Consider the following 20305-nt stretch of genomic DNA (forward strand, 5'->3'; position numbering starts at 1 on the left):
CATTTCACTTATATACTCGGGGGAGAGAGAAGAAGAAGGATAATTACTAAATGTCAGGATTTTATTATAAATTAGATATAGCCCAACTGTCTGATGTGCACACATGCTTTTGGCTTGGCAAAATCCTAGTATTTGATCAGTCCAGCTTTGGGGTAATTTGTTTGTTGTTGTTGTTGTTGTTGTTTGCCTCTGGGAGTTGGAAGAAACTGTGTATTCACAGTGGTCTAGGTTGTTGTCATTTACTTTTCTTGTGACCCAAAAGTGTATTTGGCCCTCCAGCTTATAATTCTTGAAACCCCTGCTGCAACAGTCTTCATGAAGTCCTTCCCTTTAGGCAATGGTGAGATTCAACCAATTTGCACCAGTTTGGCAGAACCAGTAGCTAAATTTTGTTGAGTTCGGAGAACCAGCTGAATGCACACTGCTTCCGGAAGTCTGTTCTGGGCCTTAGAGGCCTGGAGGCCCAACGGAAGTGCGTGGATGCACTTCCAGAAGTCCATTCTATGTCTCAGAGGTCCAGGCCTGCATCCACGCATAGAACCAGTTGTTCAGTTATTTGAATCCCACCACTGCCTTTAGGTAACTGGTTGTCACATCTCCACTTAATCTTAGAAAAATAATCTAACCAAATACCTCCATTTATTAACATCAAAGTTAAGTAAATCCTGAGATTTACAAGGGGAAAAATGGGCACAAGCAGAGACAAATAGAAAACTGATTCAAATTATGCATGTGATGAAAACATCTTCCTACATCCACCAATTCTTGACTTCAGCAAGGATGTACAACTTCAGAATATATAGATGTTGCAATATCAAAAAAATGAGCCATAGCAAAAAATAAATATGAGTTAATATAACGTTGATTTAATGTGAATTAAAATAACATTAAATTAAAGAAACATTATTAAAATATTTACTTCATAAGTACTTCGTTGTTTATCTCTTTCCTTACATCAGAAATTTCAATTGCTAGAAATATTTAGAGGGGGTTTAACAAATTTTATGAAAGTGGAATATTTTAGCAATAGCATGGGTCAAAATGAAGCCCTGAGTTAATTTATCTTCAGAAGTGGACCAGAAATGGATCTAATATTTTCTCCAAGTGCAGACTCTTTTTGTTTTGTTTTGTTTTCAGATCAACAAATGATCTGACCCATTGGTTGTGATAGGAATTGACCAACCAGCTTGCGCCTAAACCTGACATTATCAGAGGCAGAGTGATTGGGCCAAAGTTATCTAGCTGGCTTTTTGAGTCTAAAAATGGGACTAGAAGTCACAGTTTCCTGGTTTCTGATGTTATGTCTTAACCACTAAATCAGACTAGCTCTCCTTTTTAAGGATATATCATCTTTATTCCAAAACACAACTTTTTTAAAAAAAGTGCATTTTGATCTTTTGAGAAGGGACTCCAGGAATTCATCATTTAAGGTAGCATTTTCATAAAATCTGGCAGGTATACAGTATATAAATCTGCCTACAACATTTTGTCCACTGTTAAAGCAAATGTCATACTACATTTTCTGTTTTTTACAGTATCATTTTAGTTTTCTTCAGAAATGTATAAAGCCCATGTTATTTTTATTCACCCAACCAAGTAGCCCATTCATATAAATGCCCAAGAGCAAAAGACTGAATACTAACCCATTGGCTTATACGGAGTGCATATGCCAAATATGATGTCTTTCTCTATGAATTTCAGACGATCATAATCTTGCAAGTAAAACATCTTGGTTTGTGTTCCACTGATCTCTACTAGTTGTGTAACATTGGCACCAGTAATCCCAATGGAATAAATAATGACACCTTCTTTTCTTAGAGCACTGGCTGGTTCTCTTACATTATCTTGTGCTTCCCCATCTGTGAGGAGGATAAGAATTTTGTTGACAGAAGACCGTGCTCCTTTGGAAGGTTTGAAATAATCAGAAACAAATTGCAGAGCTTTTCCTGTATAAGTGTTCTGTTTCATTTGCTCCATGTTCCCAATAGAGTTAATAATGTGGTCTTTTGATGAGCTGAGTGGTAACTCTTCTTGATTGATGCTACTGAATTGAACAACGCCAACTTGCACTTCATGTAAACCAACACTACACTTATCTACTAATTCTTTCATGAACTTCTTCATTTTCTCAAAATCCTGATCGCTTATACTTCCAGAGCTGTCCACTAAGAACATGACATCAGCTTTCATTTCCTCACAGGCTATATGGGGGAAAAGAATAATTATTCGGGTTAAACCACTGAATTTCTATGAATCTAGTAGAAGAGAAAAGCATATTTTCAACAGCAAAGCAATTAATAGTTAATCAAAGAGGAATGCAGGAGAATGCCATCCTCGGTCCTCAATGTTCTCCCACATCCCAAAGGTCAGCTCAAACCTTTTCAAAAATTTGTAACAGACATAACATAAAACAAAAAATTTTCAAAGATGTTCTGTCTGGGTTTATAACACTAAATTAATATCAGCTGCCAGACTGTAAATTGCAATAGGACTAATTTCTCCTCAGCAATTACGTTCCCTTTGCTATCAGTCATTGAAAGTTCAGAATATTGAAGTCAACCAAAGTTCATCCAGCTAAAATTGAGTATTTTACAGCTATTATGGTTTATTTTTTTCTAGATGATCTTCTCATTTCAGAGTTCAACTGGGAAAAGATAAAACAACGGTGCATTTGGAGGAGAAGAAAGCCTTTAACTTTACAAATGCAGCATCTGCCTTTCAAGTCTGGACCCCTGGAGTCTAAGTGCTCAACAGAAAATATCTCTCTATACTATCTATAGAGTTAACAGTTATCTACAACATTATAGTAAGGACTGTAACAGCCGTTATGCAGGGCAAGCAGGCAGTAGACAAGCATAGTGCGTTCATGAACCTCAACTAGCAGTCAGAAGTCACAATGAAAACATTTCACAACACATGGACAGACTCAACCATATAATTTCAACAACCCAGGACAAACTATTATATAGGGACCAACCTACACTCACTAGTACTGATGATATTGCCTAATCATGTAATGAAATGTCTGCAAGCAAACAATCAAGTTTAGAAAGCACCAAGGACTCTACATAACAGAACAGAACAGATTTTATTTAAAGGAGTAGTGGATGCTTCTTACCTTTTTCAGAGCATATGTCTTGAACAATTTCATTTTTTATATTTTTCAAGGAGTCAAACTGTTCCACATAGTAAACCTTTGATCCTGAGTCTGCAATCTCATTTAACTGTGTGATATTAGCAGGTTTCACACCAATAGCATAAATATTGACACCTGATTTTCTTAGCATTTTAGAAGGTTCCAGCACGTTATCATGTGCTTCTCCATCTGTCAGTACAATGAGATAATAAGGGATTTTGCCACCTCGCTGTTCTTTTGCTTTTTCAAATAACGGCTGCATAGATCGTATAGCAGCTCCAGTGTACGTGTCTATTCCCATTTGGATTATATTATTAATGGCTTTTTCTAAAGGGCTGATTTTCATATACTTATCAAGTTCAAATTCTGTTTGGTAAGACGTTCCAAACTGAACAACTCCAAATCGAACATGATCAGGTCCTATAGTAAATAGCTTAATCACTTCCTTTAGGAATGTCTTCATGTTAACAAAATTGAAGGGACTGATGCTTGATGAACCATCAACAAGAAAGTAAATATCAGCTTTTTCTGTTTCCATGCATCCTGCATGAATAAACAAATGTTAGACAGATCAGAGGCAGGTAAATAGCTTATCCCCCCCAGCAGCCACTGATTGAAACCCTGCATTGAGGAACAATTGGGTCTCAGCAAAATAGGTTTCCGCAGCTTCCAAATTTTGTAGATAGTTCAGAAGGATATCATACCCAATGACATACAAAGCTGCTGAGAAGTCTAATAGGATGAGGTGGTGTGCATCTTCCTCCCAAATCAGTTGGTCAAACACATTGCAGACCCCTGAAGGAGCCAGGAAAGGCATGAGTCAACCACAAATAGTGGAGATCTTATTAGAGAGCACCCTCTCCACTACATTGGAATTTGCAGGTCAGAAGGAATGCCAGAGAATATAGTTAAGTGATATCTCTGAAGAATATGGGTGTTATTGTTAAGATTTCAAGTAGAACCTCTGACTTGGGCCCTCATACTACTGATATTATTCATTCATTTATTATTGCTTTTGAATCCCATTGCAATCCAAAAACATTTTTGATGATTTACAAGATATAGAGAAATGTAATTATACACAATAAAAAACTAAAAGCAAAACTGAAAACAACGTAAATGAAAATATCTTCCACCCAGTTAATCAATAACAGATAACAAAAATAAAAGATTGGAGGGCTGAGAGAGAATGACTGGCCCAAAGCCAGCTGGCTTTCATGATTAAGATGGGAATTGAACTCAAGGTCTTCCACTTTCTAGCCTGGTGCTTTAAACAAACAAACACATTTATTTGAATTTTAATCACCCAACTGCAATGGACATTGATATTTCAGAATGTGTCAGAAATATGAGAGAAAAGGCAAGAGTTGGGTGATTTAAAAACAAGACAAAGCAAAACAAGCATTCAAATAGTTTCAGCTGATTTAACTAGATGACATGCATTTCGTCAAAGGCATTACCTGATCGGAACCGTTCTATACTTTCACCTTGGGCAAAAAACGTATGAATGTGCTGGAACAGTTTCCTCTCAAAGATTTTTGACTCATCTGCCAGGTTTGAAAAATGGTCAACTTTTATAATATTCCTCTTTGGGGGATAGGATACTACTCCCCCTAACTGTGTGATATTAGCCCCTTCAACGCTTATGGCAAATACCGTTACATCTTTCTGCAAAAGGAGATTTGATGCTTCTGTTACACTATCCTCAGCGGGTCTGTGGGTGATGATGGTAGCTATTTGTTCCACACCTTCTGTCCTTCTGCTTCCAGCACTTTCAGTAAAAATTATTTCCCTGGTAAAGTTTAAGGCAGCACCTAAATTAGCATTTCCTTCCCTGGGAGAAAAGCTCGTGATTTTCAATATAAGATCCTTTATCTCTGTTTCTGTGTTCAGTTGAGAAAGTACACGAGGCTCGTTGCTGTATGTCACAAGACCAATTCTGATGCAGCTTTTCTGCACGTCAAGAGAGGCTGTTACGTTTTGTAAGAAAGATATAATATGTTCACTATTTTCAGGTGAAACAGCTTCATCCACCACAAATACAACATCGGCAATTAAATCATAAGAACAATCCGCAACTGCAACAAAAAAGAATGCACCGTATTATTATTATTAAGTCTTTTTTCTTAACAGTTTCTTTCTTTTTTGCAAGTTTTCCATTTGGCATTTGCTAGAGTTTCTAGGGTAGCTCACCAATATATTAAAAATTATTTTAATTTTAAAAAACATTAGCAAAGCCTCTAGCCCCAGCTTTTCTTTTTAACCAGAAATTCCTCTAGGTTTTATGAGGATACTCTTTGAACTTTAGAAAATTAAAATTTGAAGCATCTATAGTCCAAATCTTTGTCTTTAAAATTATCTGAATCATAAAACAAAACTAAGACGATAGGAAATATTTCTGAGCAACTAAAGTACAACTTCCATAAATGTGCTTTTACAAAAGTCGACTTTTATGATCAAACATATCCATTATAGTAGTTTTCTTGCACCAAATCTCCTGTAGCAGTTATTTTATAGGAACATGTACAACATAGTCTCACATTCCTTAATTTGCCCCCTAAGAGTGGGCTATCCCAGGCTATCCCAGGAAAATTATAATGTGGTCTTCAGAATTTCCTACTGCTGATCAGGGCTGAAGTGGAGAATAGGATACGACAGTGATGGCAAACCTTTTAGAGACCGAGTGCCCAAACTGCAACCCAAAGCCCACTTATGCATTGTCGGGTGCCGGGTGGGTGTGGCCCATTGGGTGGGCGTGGTCCATTGGGTGGGCGTGGCTGCAGTGGTAACGGCAGACTGGGTGGGACTAAAAAGTTCAATCAATTCCAACTTTGCAAGATCTTTTTTTCCCCGCGAGAAGTTGAAATTGACTGGTTGAACCTTTTTTTTTTTTTGCAGACGGCGGCAGAGGCCTAAAGCGAAAAAGTTTTATAAAACCCAGGACTGGGGCGACGGCACGCGTGCCCACAGAGAGGGCTCTGAGTGCCGCCTCTGGCACCGTGCCATAGGTTCGCCACCACTGGGATACGAGATAGGAAAAACAGCCTCTAAGGATCTTTGGGCTAGAAAAAATGCAGGTAGGAGCCAAGGGAGGGGAAAATAGAATTCAGTAAACTGGTATAAGGTGTGTGTTTGTTTGTTTGTGTGTGTGTGTGTGCACGCGCGCGCGTGTGCGCGCGTATGTTAGTTTGTGTGTAAATGAAAATAATGGAGAAAAATCAAATTCCTGATCTTCTAGCCTTATGAAACCATCCTAAGGGAGTTTTTTATGACTATAATGCAAGGGGGGGGGGGAATCTAACCGACCTGCCCTGGACAATGACTATTCACAAAGTAATCCTTCTGCAAAACGTACATGCAGGATTTATTGAAAGCAGTATCACAATTAGGAAAATAGAATCATTTTAAGATTCTCCCTTCCTATTTGAAAAACTAAATTTAGAGGAATAAGTTCAGTATTAGAAAAGAAAGAAAATCTTCCTCTGAAGGCTCTTCAATGCGTACCATACTACACCACCATTTTGTTCTGGGAGATTTATCTAGGAATCATGGATCCTAGACACCTGCAATGGCAAGTAATTTACTCCAATTCCAGAATCCCATGCGATGAATAATACAGTTGTGCTGTAAACCAATGTTTTTCGGACTGGCTGGGGAATTCTAGGAATGGAATGGGGGTTCTAAGAGTGGCCAAGATTGAGAAACTGAAACTATCAACCACTTGGCTTCTCCAAGGTTGTGTTTCTCCAACAGTGCAATCCTGCTAATCTCTCAAGTGATAAATGAACTTGCATGATACCCCTTTCTCAATGAATAAAACTACTTCTTTCATTAGGAATTACAATTTGGCAAGAAACTAGTACATTTTAATCTATATATTACATGTTCTCAAATATTGGGTACAATATAGCAACTGTTCAAGGACATGCATGGACAAAATATGAAGCAAAGTTCAAATTAGGTTTTGGAGAGCTATAATTTTGCCTACACAAGCCCAGGTTGTTGTTGTTGTTTTTAAAAAAAACAAAACAAAACAGTAATTCCTCTAGGGTACTTCAAACCCCTGTCCAAAAAGCTTCATGGTTAACCTAATAATCAATATTTGTGATAATATACTGTATTATTTCTTTTACCTTTTATGGGTATGCTGTAAGCATAAGTTGTACTTGGGGTAGTTGTGGTGATTACTAAGCTCTCATTTGTTGCTATAGCTGATTCAATGACAGACAATATATTTGAGGAAAACTTTTGGAGATCTTTTAGTGTATTAGAATGGTAACTGAATGGATGTGTGGCCATTGACTGCAGCTCTTGCTTAGATGCATTTAGCATTCCTAAAGCAATTATTTTTATCCCATCCTCCCTCATTAATGTGGCAGGTCCTTCCACATCATCTTCTGATACCCCTGAAGTTGTAACAATCAAAACTTGGTGTCTGTCTCTTCTTGGTGCCTTGAAAAGAGTCTTGTGGATCTTTTGTATGGCATTTCCAGTCCTTAAAGGCCCACCCTGGAATGAAAATATCTTTTTAACATGGTTCAGGATAGGGCTTTTTCCTCTGAACTCATCCAGCTGGAATTCAACATGGACATCATCGCTGTATTGGGCAAGTGCAAGGCGATATTTATTTGGCCCTATTGGAAGATTGTTGATCATTTTATTCACAGAATTTTTTAATAAGACAAAACCTTGTCTGCCGAGAGTATTAGAGCTGTCAATCAGAAGGACAACATCTACAGATTCAGAGGCTACAACAAAAACAAAACAAGAGTTAATATATAAAACATTATTGTAAACTGCATGGGTGCAATTAAAGAACAGTATAAAAATAACCCATATTTATAAATCATTGTACATAATCCATCATACTCCCATCCTCACATCTTGGCTCTATTTACTTAATATACAACTGAGGCTTCTTTGTTTTTCTACTTGCATAAAAAATTTCTCTTTCGAAATCAAACCTATGCATTTTGACAAAGAAAGTGACAATGTCAAGGGGCAGTCAATATTTTTAATAATATTTTTAATTTTAATATGCCAATATCCACCCATCTGCTGCGAAGAACTGTGCCCTTTAATTGACTAATGCATATACAGGACAAGCTGCATTAGCAACTTGTGAGGCATTTTCAAAAGGAAAATAAAATACCAGGATGCTGTGTTTTAGAAGTCTGGATCCCAAGAATAACAAGGAGCAAAGTCAGAAGCATTTTCAGATTGTGATAGTTGATCAATGAATAAATCTAGAAATACAAATAAGAACAAAGTAACAATGATAACATCAACAATAATGTTATTTTTCTTAGCTCTTCAAATTAAATATCTCCTTCAGCTGATCAAAGCCTTCCTATACTGGTCCCTAGCATGATGTATTGCATTTCAGTTGCATTTCAGTTCCTCAACCACTATGACCAATAATTCTGAAACATTCAGGATGAATAAGTCCAACTTTGAAAAGCATTGCATTGCAAATTAGCTTTAATAGTCACCCATGACTACATTGTTGATAGCCTGCCTCAATTTCAAAATCAAAGGAGAGATTTAATTTCATCTTTATACCTTGGTCTGTCCCTGAAATGAGAATAGGAATAGAATAGCTTTTGGCAGGCAAAACTTAGTCAGTAGAATAAGGTCTCAAGAAGCTGATGGTTGAACATCCTAGAATGCAAGTTAGTTCCCATTAACATGAAACAGGCATAAGAATTAGAATCAAAACAGCCATTTTACACAACTCTAGTGATACAAACTTCACTAGTGGCAATTGTATGGCTTCTTTAAAAGTAAACTCCTAGATCATTTGCAGCAAGTGGGCAAAATTTGCAAAATGGTAAGTGCAGCATCATGCACTTGCTATTTTGTAGATTTTGATTACTTTCCCCTCAAAAGCCTTATACAGTATAACTCTGTGAACCAGAAGCTAATTTGGAAATTCCCATGAAATACATAACCCAACTGTCATATAGTCCAATGTGGTGAAAATAAGGCTTTGAAGTGTCCAAAACTAACTATGCAGTTCTTTTGTTCCTGAACAATATCTGGATCCATTTAAAATTTTCCTTCACTTTTCTGACTTTTCATATAATAAATCTTTCCAACAAATAGAACAATAAAAATGAACTCCAGAAAAAATGTAATTTAATCTCTTCCCTTAAAGAGCCTAATATTTTAATTGGGTTGCTGGGAAAGAAATTATTTGAAAATATGGCAGCAATTAGGTGGTTTATTGCTCAGTGAAATATTTGCGGATACAAGATTTGAGTCATGCAATCACTAAGAGTACAAAAGGCATTCATTACAACTCTTTGATTGTGGTAAAATAGTTATAAAACAAACCTTCTCCCTTTTACACCTTACGGAAATTTGACTTTAGCAGTAGTGGTCTCTGATCCTACTTTATCTATATGAAAGCCTTACCAAGAGGTTAAGTGAAACAGACGCTAAATGAAATATGTCAAGTGTCATGAAAGGATAGTTCACCCCTAATGGTTTCCCCTAATTGCAAGGGAATAGGGGAGGCACTCATAAGATTTTCTCCTTTCTGGGTAAAAGTAGCATTGCCAGTACAGAGTGCTATACCTCTTGATTTCAGGACAGCATCTTCACTTTGCTGTTCTGTAGAGCCAGTCTTGGAACTATCAACATTTTCCCTCTCCTCTATTCCATAAAAAAATCTGGAGGAGATCTTTTTTTTCACAATCCTTCTCTTTTCATACCTTTTTATTAGGACTACAGGCTTGTTCTATTGTTTGTAATTTGTGAGTTATCACTACTTCTGCTACTCATTGTTTTAACCTTATGAATTATAATTAATAGATGACTTTATCCTACTTAGAATAGAAAACCTGATAGAATTTAGGAAAACTGAGCTTTCTCACGTCCCATCTTCAAAAGCCAAAGAAGTTTATTTATGGCAACATGGGAGAAATAGAATTTTCCCTATAATTCATATCAATGAAAACACATCATTTATTTCCCTCACTCTTGCTATGCTTAAACTCTATTTATCCTAACATTCTTTTGACCTAATTAATCTGTTATATTCCTTCCTCCCCCATCAAAAACTATATATCAAGCAGGCGTTTTATATAAGCATATTTATTTCAGTTTGAAAGTCATCTCTAATTGTTCCCTTTAGAATCGTTACTTGATTATTAAAGTGCAGTCTCCTGCAGATGTGTGTGATTTTTCTTGTATACCAGACTTTTAGATTTTCTTTGAAACTAAAAGCCAACAGCAAATCCAATTTCCATTCTGTTGCAACAAAAATTTGAGTGGCTGTGAACAAGTCACAAATGTTCATATTAACTGCATTCTTTCTGTCATTGCTGCCTAACATAAAAAGAGCACATTGCCTGCTCTTTGTGTTTTATTATGATGATAGATCTCCAGTTATTTCTGCATTTCTCAAGTTTTAAAAATTCAGGGCTGCAAACCTTTCCAACGACCTTTTACCTAGGCAGAAGCAATTTTATGGGGAAGATCACAACTGTGCAAATATGCTGTTTAATGATGAGAAACTGCATTCTGTAGCATGTTTTTTATTTTTCTTTGTCAACTCAACTCCCTTTGTTTTTATCTCCTGATTCTAAGACATTTATTTCATATTCAGTTCTTTAAAATTCAAAAATCATTATATGTTGTCCATAATTCATTTTAACTTGTACAGCCTTTGTATACAATTTTCACAAATGTAATTTTAATTAAAAATTTTCTGAAGAAAGAAATAATTTTTGCAAAAAGAAGTTAATCTCTTCAACCCAAACAAATTTTTAATGAATTTTGCAAATTTACTATCACAGAACACCATTGTAGAACTTTTTAAAGCCCCTTTAACAAATAAATGTCTCAAAAATCCAACGGGCATTACCTTAGCACGCTGCAATGCACTTTCCACAGCTGTTTTGGAGGGCCAATACAAAAAATACCATATGAGCTAAGGTTGTGCCCCTATGGACAAGGAGCCATTGAAACTGTAGCTAATCGTCAATGATGGAGGATGGCTTGTGGATTACAATATCAGTAAAAAAGTCATTGGAAGGGAAGGCAAATTGCAGAAGAGGCATATCTGTATAATCCAAGGTTTTAGGCCTCTGGCTAAGCTACCTAGTTATAATGGTGCTAAATGAATGGTACTTCTGATGGGTTCTCATAGTTCTAGCCATTTGAACATTCCTGTAGTCATATGATCATGATTTCTTTTACATTCTCTGTCAGCTTCCCACAAGCAAAGTCAAGGGGAAGCCAGCAAGAAGTCAAAAGTCAGAGTCAGATGAGGTCTTCACTTATGAGCCCTGGTGCTGCAGTGGCTACAATGCAATATTGCAGGCTAACTCTGTCCACAGCCTGGAGTTTGATCCTGACAAGCTCAAGATTGATTCAACTTTCCATCCTTCCAAAATCAGTTAAATAAGGACCCAGATTGTTGAGGGAGTGCTGTAAAGCACTATAAGGCACTATAAGGCATATAAGTCTAAGTGCTATTGCTATTGCTATTGCTAATGACCTACACTGTTCCTGCTTAAGAACAGCAACAAGAATTGACAGAATTATTATTGCTAAGTGACATGGTTACATGATATTGTGCTTCATGACCATGTTCTAATATCTATTGCTGTGGTAAACCCAAGACTAGTTGTGGTGAAAGTCTCAGTCACATATTTGATGTCAGTATCACATTTGAAAAGCATCATAGAATTCAGTTCTGCTTTATTTGTTAGACAGAAAATAGTAACTCCAACAGTGGATGATCAGTCAAAATATAAGAAGAGAGAGCATGTACCTATTCTACCTGTAATATATATAGAGAGAGGAAAGTAAAATAAAAAATAGCGTAGTTTTATGGCCTAGTCCAAACAAAGGTGTGATTTATTATTTTTATTTCTCCTGGTTTCACATTTCTAAGTAAATGTGGTTGGTTCTGAACTTATTTCTTAAAAGACACGAGCTCTAAGAGCAAATATAGATGATAAGAGAAGAGAAAAGAAGCAAAAAGGAGCAAAGAGAAGAGAAAAAATACCAACTACATTGGAATACTATGTATATTTCTGCTTGCCCCAATTCCAGAAGCATATCATAAAGCTGGAAAAAAAATAGGAAATAGCAGTCTGAATGATCAGGCAATCAAATAATTTCTCCTTCAAAGAAAAAAAATGAAACATTTCTGAATCTTCTTAATTAGGGAGAAAAAAAGATGATCAAATAAACTTGACTAAAAGTAAGCATGTGCCATTAAGTGGAGATAAGCAACAACACTTTGGACATCCAATGAAATTTTGGGATACCAAAATCAGAACAGATATCAGATCCTTAAAAAGTGCTATTAATAATTGATTGAGGGTAGATTTATTGATAATCTTTAAGATATGGTGACTAAATAATATCTAAGTCTAAAAAATAGAATGGACTGGAAACCTGGGATTTGTTGGCTAATCATTCCAGAACGATTTCCTTACCTAAACAGAGAAACAGATGGGTGGGCAAAAAAGCAGTGGGAACAATTCCTGACTTCCTGGCTGCTTCCTCATTGAGTTTCATTGACAACGGCTGGCAGATAACATCAGAACATCTCCCTCCCTCCCTCCCTCCCTTCCTTCCTTCTTTCCTTCCTTCCTTTTTTCCAGGAAGATGGATGAACACTGACTTGAATGGATCATTCAGCTAAATCCTCTGTTCATTTTATTGCAAGTTTGATGTTTGATCAAATCCTTGCACTTCCATACCAAAACAGAGTAAAAGAAAAAATACTACGTTAACTAGAGTTTTTTGAATCATCTTATATAGCATCTTTATCAAGTATTTCATGCATGCATTACTAATCCTGGTCTATCTCATTTCCTCATTAATTAACACGTTTAAAACTGAAGAAATAATTCTAGGATACATAATTTCATATTTATACATTGAATGTATAAATGAATATACATATACATGTATTCATATTTGAATATGTTTTTAATGATGGATTTGAGACAAATATATCCACTTTTAAAATCCACCTCATTAAACACATTTTGATATTTTTTTAAACTGAAAAGAGGATTGCAAAACTTAAAGCAATTCAACAAGCAGAAAATAATTGCATAATGGTTTGGTCATTCATTTGAAGCATGGGGCAAATCAGTCATGTTATTTCAGACTTTGCAAACACCAAATTCTTCATGCATCACTCCTTATAAAGACCTTTTTCAGTTTGATTATTATTATACTCAGTTTGTAACATATCTTTACGTAATATATTTTATTAACTCTAATGGCTCTTAATTCTAAATAAACACGTGCAAGATTGCAGGGTTGTGTTTTTTTTCAGAAAAATCTACATTTACAGATCCTTTGAAGCATTCCCCAAAACATAGAGATGCAAAATTTTAAATTAGTGAAACTTCATTTTTGCATATTTGTAACAGAAGCAAACATGTATGAAAACATTTTAATAATATTCATTTGTCCCAGCAAACAAATACTTATTTTTAATCATAATCCTATGCAAATCTGGAAGTTAAAAAGCATTGATTTTTATGAGGTATGTTTTTACATATATGTGCATAGAATTACATTTTAAATTACTCAAAGAAATAAGTGAATTTGCTTATCTTGGATTAATAATATGAGCTATGAGTATTTTTTTAAAATAAAATCATTTCAAAATTTTACACATTTTTTCTGCATAAGTGAATGAAAATTCAGGAAAGATGCAAGGAAGAAAAATAGCCACAATGGGAGCAGAAAGATGACATATTACTTAAAATAACATTGCTAGAATAAGAACTTAATTCCTAATTTAAAATCGAATAAGTATATACATTTGAGAAGAGTGTACTATTGCAATATTAAGTAGACAGCAATGCTATTTCTAGTGTCAAAACAATTCTCCATTGTCTTGCATATTATTCTACAATGCCAAGCAAATGTTTCCAATTACAAAAATTCTCAATATCATTTCCAAATATCAACAATTAACAGTTGAGGTTAAATGGACAACATGTGAAATCCATCTTTCTATTTTGAAAAAGGTATCTCAACATCCAAACAGCAGATAGGGATCCAGATGAAACAATAACTTCAATAAGCAGTTGGGACATCTAAATCAGGCTAACCATCTTTTTTTAGTCAACATGCAAATGACTTCAAATGACTTACCAATTAATTGGATGCTTATAATGTCATCTTCTGAAAAGTATCTGGGAAAGACCAGCTCTTTTATGATCAGCACTATCCCATAAATCTTTTCAGAAGACAGCAATTCATTTGCATTAGAAAGGTCCTGGCTGTCCCAGTTGAGAAGTTTCAATCTTGGCCTGTTTCCCATATTCCATTGCATCATGGTTCTGAATCCAAGTCAAAAGCAGAAATATCAAAGGTAGAGCCTGGCTGTTACTATTTTTTGTTTTGTTTTGTTTTTACATGTTTTAAAACTCCCTTGATCTTTAAAACCACACAAAATCCCACATACACAATTACTTTCATTTTCAGAAAATATTTTCTCTTCTTCCCCCGCTCTTCCCATTCTGCTGCTTGCAGCTGGACAGATGAGGACTTTTTTCTGTGACTTTTTTTGCTGGTCATGATGCTGCTATCTTTCATTCTGCTTCTCACATCTGTTACCCTCCCCTCCCATTCTTATCACAGGCTTTGTTTAAATAGCCAAATACTCCAGCAACTCATTGGCAGTGGTTCTTCATAAAACAAGCATCTGGGGAAACTCAATGGCAGCATATTAAGGAATAATGCCAGATAAAATAAACACAATCAAAATCAAAAAGAAGGGCAACTTAATGCAGATGATACTAAGCTGGCAAGAATAGCCAACACCCCAGAAGACAAGCTTAGGATCCAAAAAGATCTTGATAGACTTAAACAATGGGCCCTATCCAACAACATTAAATTTAATGTGGAAAAAAACAAGGTTTTACATCTAGGCAGGGAAAAGCAAAGGTACAAATACAGATTAGGCGAAACCTGGCTCAAAAACAGTAACTGTGAGAGGGACCTTGGAGTCCTAGTGGACAATCACTTAAAGCTGAGCCAGCAGTGTGCAGCAACAACCAAAAAAGCTAATACAATCCTTGGCTGTATAAACAAAATCACATGAAGCATTAGTACCGCTTTATAAATCCTTAATAAGATCAAACCTGGAATACTGCATCCAGTTTTAGTCACCACATTACAAAAAAGATGTTGAGACTTTGGAAAAAGTGCAAAGAAGAGCAACTAAGATGATTAAGGGCCTGGAGACAAAAACACATGAAGAATGGTTGCAAGAATTGGGTATAGCCAGTCTAGGGAAAAGAAAGACTAGAAGTGGCATGAAGTATCTTGTGTTTGAAATAGATGTGAGCCCCAGCCAGTGTACCCCTCACATGGGCAGAGTCTTCCACTAAGTTGATTTTGGAGTTATAGCCCACAGGTTTCCAGGAGCTATAACTTTCCACTTCATTGTTTCTTAGATTTCAGGATAATCTTGATAGGTCTTCTTTATAGCTTAGAAGAGTCAGCTTTATAGCTTAGAAGAGTCAGCTTATAATAAACCAATGCCCCTCCTTTGAATGTCCAGTGTCCTCAGCTCCAGCAGAACTGTGAATTAAAAAAAGTATATTAAACAGTATATTTTTAAAAAACCCAGCAAAAAAGCAGTTATTGATACACATCTTCTTTTTTCCTTTTTTCCAACTATTGGAGAATCCATCTTAACATCAGCCTTTGAGGACTACAACTGTGTGGTAAAGCAGTTCAGTGCTGCAAAGACAGCATCACCCCTCTTTTCCCCTCACTCTTCTTTCTGCCTTCAGAACACCTTCTGTCTCTTTCATTTTCCTCTTCCAAGCAAAGCGGTGTCTGTAGAAAAAGGCATCCAATAGCATGCCCTGGTAGCATGTCTGTGTGTACATCACCAGTTCATTTATCATTTATTGATAAAGTGCATTATTATGGCTAAAATGCACAACATGTAAATTCATTTTTCTCTCTCACTCTGCTGTCTCTAATTGAGGAGGGAGATAAATCTCAAAGTTGGATTGCTGTTGTGGCGGAATGTCCTTTTTCTCTCTCTTTCATCTTGTTCCTTCTGCAGCTGAACACTCTGTAATGTGAATTATGTCTTGATCCCCTCCTTTCCTGAACTCTAGCTTCAGATTTCTTTGATAGAACTGAATTTGGTACTCCCTAAACATCTCTGTCTCTCACTGAATTGAAGTATGTACTAAACTTCCATTGACCTTGAAATGGTTACCTGATTTACTAACATTCAATTAGCCTGAACTATTCTTTTTGCTAAATTTGCCATGGTTTACCAACTGCATAGTATTGGACTGATCTGTATTATATTAATATCAACTATGTTTAATGAATCAGATTATTTCGTTAATAATAATAGTTTCATTTGTAAGTGCGTTTACTAACTTATAATGTGGGACCCTCCAGTTCATATTAGGATAATGATCCCAATATTACAGATAACAATATTGCTGGATAGGACAATATTGCACAAAAAAGATAATAAGATTAAGAAAATGAAGATATTCTAGAAAGAAATAGGATAATTTATTATTTTTATATTTGCACAGTATTATTTGCACAGAACTACTATAGTCTAGTTTTCTAGTTTTTACTGGTGTAGTAGTTTAGTTTATTATCTTTATTGTTTTATTTATTATTTTTCCAGAACTTGGAAGTGAGCCTTTAGAGAACTTTGGCAATTAAGTCCATTCCTTGTAAGCATATCCAATTTGATTCCTTTCGTGTCACTACTCTATATTTCAGAGACTGAAAAAAAGTGCTGCTGAAGGGAAAACAGGGTGAAATATACTTCTGCCAGCCTATTTGTTTGGTGTTTTATTAAGAAAGCTTACTTTGCTTTAAAAAAAACACTGATCCAAATTTATAACTGTAAGAATATTGAAGAAAAAATTAAATAGGAGGTAGGAAAACAATTATTAATACATTTTCTGTATTCTTGCGATATTTCTCATGAAAGTAAAGGAATAGAATGGAATTAAGAAAGAGTTGCCAGAAAACATTAAAATAGTAGCCAAAATATTTTGTCACCTAGAAAATAAACAGTCAGCACTTCTTTACTCTCCTACTATCGGGCAGGAGATATAGAAGCATAGCCAACCTCACCAACAGGCCAAAGAATAGTTTCTACCCATGGGCTGTCAGACTCCTGAATGGGAAATAACTCCATGTATGATAGACTTGTGGGGCTAGCGCGTTGTGCAATAAGTTCACGTGGTATAATAAGATTGTGTGTTGTCACTGTGAATTGTGTCGGGGGGGGGTGCACGAAGGGAGGCTTAGCCAATCTCATTGTACACATGTTGTACTTTGACAATAAAGGTTGATTTGATTTGATTTGACTATGTGCCTCTTTGGAATGATATTAAACAGGATCTACAAAGATGAGACAAACTGCATTTATCATTATTGGGTAGGATCTCTGTAATTATGATGAATGTTTTACCAAAGATGCTTTTTCTGTTCCAGACATTACCAATACTTGAAACTGATGCTCCATTTAAACAATGGCAAGTTCATATGGCAAGGGAAAAAACCAAGAATTAGATATAAATTATTGCAAGGAAAGAGGAGGGTTGGATTTACCAGATATAATTTTGTATTTTGACACATGCTGCCTGGCCTGATTAAAAGAATTGGTGAACCTCCACAATAAGAGGCTACTTTATTTAGAGGGTTTGGATGGCATGGTTATTTATGGTATGATAAAGTTAAAGTTAATGTTGATTTTAACAATCACTTTGTTAGACATGCCATACTAAGAGTTTGGAATAAATTCAAAGCAAGATTCTCAACAAAGTTGCCTCTTTGAGTGTCCCCACAGGAAGCTTCTTTTAGAAAAGAAATGGTTGTGAAGCAGGATTGGTGGACTTATGTGGTGACCCTACCCTCAAGTCGAGGGAAGAGTTAGAATCAGAGGGCTATGTTGGCCATTGCCTTACATATCAACAACTGAAAGAAAGATTCAAATTATACAAACAGAGTTATGGGTTTGACTTTGTTAAAAATGAATTGGAAATCTTATTGCGTGGTAGTGATGAACATATTATTGCTAAGATTTATAAAATGTTATTGAAATTGAATTTGGAAAATGAACATGTAAAACATTGTATGACTTTGGATATAATGTAATGCTGGAACAATGGGAGAATATGTGGACGAAAAGCTTAAAATTTACACTGAATTATAATTTAAAAGAATTTTTTATAAGATGATGTACCATTGGTATTTAACACCAGATAAGTTATCCAGAATGTATAAAGGTATTTCAAATGAAGTTTGGAAATGTAAGTGTAAGAAGGGACCTTTTACCACTTATGGTGGACATGCGATAAAGCAATGAAATAGGATTCATATTCTAATACAGAAAATTCTTAAAGTAAAGATGAAATCAGAAACTTTTCTTCTAGTCTTAATGGGGAAAAAATGGAACTTTGATCTTATATATATATTGATGGCAGCAAGACTATTGTAGGTACAAAAAATGGAAGGACATTTTGATTCCCATTATGGACGAATGGCTGCAGAAGCTGATGGAGTTGGCAGAGATGGCTAAATTGGCTGTTCTAATTAAAGAAAAGAATATAAGTACTTTTGTTTCTACATGGAGACCGCTTCTGGACTTTGTGCTTAAGGTGGGGAAAAAAAAAGGAAACTTTGATTTTGGGTTTTACTGATTAGATTGATTTGTTGTTATAAAAACGGCTAGTTTATACTGGAAAAGTAAAAAGTTGAGGCTTGATGTTAATGTTTCATTCTACTGCAACAGAGGAAGTCGGAAATCAATGTCTCTTTTTTCTTTTTCCCTTCTCCCCCTCACTTTCCTTTCCCTTTTCCCTCCCCACCGTGTCCTACTTTTTGCTTTGTATTTGGTATTTTATCTATCTATCTATCTATCTATCTATCTATCTATCTATCTATCTATCTATCTATCTATCTATCTATCTATCTATCTATCTATCTATCTATCTATCTATCTAAAGACAATGTTCTTGATTTTTTTTAATCTCTGAGTGACATGTTGCCACCAATCTATTTCTAAAGGTTCATTTTCTCTGATAGTTAATAATTCTTTACTGTTTTCAGTTTGGTTGCAGTCTTCTTTTAGTTGTGTTTTTTTTTTTCATTTTGTTGTTTTATATGTTTTTCCTTGACTATGTTAGTCTTCTTATAGTTGCTATTGCAAATGCTCCCATCACTTTCAATGCAGGTTCTTTTTTTAACATTTGGTTTAATGCAGAGGTTTTTTAAAATAACCTTTCTCAGGTCACAGTTTCTATGAAAGGATATAGAAAAATCTTATAGGTTTATAAAAATTTTAAGAATTGTAAATTCTAAATTTCTCTCAGTAGCAGGGTATTTTTGGAAGAATTTCCAATATCTCTAATTTTGTGTAATTTATTATTCTTTGGGTTTTATTTTTGTTTGAAAATTTTAAATATTAAAGATTTAGAAATGTAAAAGTTATTTTTTCCTTTTTCCTTATAAAAATGTAATTCAAATTTTAATTAAAAATTAGTTTAAAATTTAATTAACTTTTTTACTTAAATATTAGTAAAATTTTAATTTAAAATTAGTTTTTAAGGAAAATTAGATTGGTAAGTTATTTTGGTGCTAGGTGTAGCCAAAACCTTCCTGCCCAGTTTTTAGCCTATTCCACATTAGGCAGAGCAAATTAGTGCCCCTTTTTTATACTGGTGAACATTTTTTAGGGGAGAAGAAGGAGAAATGAAGCCTGAAAAATACATCAATCACTTTCTTTAACTTGCCTGTTATTAAATGTATAAAGTCAAGTCAGTTTGCAAATCTGCTTACTAGTATAAAATAGCACACAGCATTTGGAACAGCAAATTTTGGCACACTTTTCTGACAGCTTTTCTGAGGAATCATACATCATCTGTCTCTGCCCATAGTATGTTTGCTATGAAAATATTATAAGTGACAAACAGATGGCTAGGAGAAAGGAATAGTTGTGCATTACAAAGAGGCAATAAGAAAATGAATTGAAGAACACAAAAAGGTAAATTCAGGAAAGCTCATACCATCCAATTCTGTTATGGGTTTTTTTTTTCTGCATAAAATGTCCCTGCTATTTCATTCATTCCATTTTCATTTTTAATAAACAAGATTTCTCATCCATTTTTGTTTTCAGTTTTC

At 35.1% G+C, this 20305-nt stretch overlaps 1 protein-coding gene across 1 annotated transcript in view; it reads right to left on the reverse strand.

The window, feature by feature from the left end:
- Window positions 1-20305, reverse strand: part of LOC107286068 (collagen alpha-6(VI) chain) — a 78707-nt gene that overhangs the window by 45334 nt on the left and 13068 nt on the right. Inside the window, 5 exon segments of the mRNA XM_029283820.1 lie at window positions 1644-2201; window positions 3119-3679; window positions 4597-5214; window positions 7270-7884; window positions 8289-8382. Of these exon segments, the coding sequence (XP_029139653.1) occupies window positions 1644-2201; window positions 3119-3679; window positions 4597-5214; window positions 7270-7884; window positions 8289-8382 (2446 nt within the window).

The sequence above is a fragment of the Protobothrops mucrosquamatus genome, unplaced genomic scaffold (assembly GCF_001527695.2).
Source record: "Protobothrops mucrosquamatus isolate PMUCROS unplaced genomic scaffold, P.Mucros_1.0 scaffold243, whole genome shotgun sequence".
In the NCBI taxonomy this organism is placed as follows: domain Eukaryota; kingdom Metazoa; phylum Chordata; class Lepidosauria; order Squamata; family Viperidae; genus Protobothrops; species Protobothrops mucrosquamatus.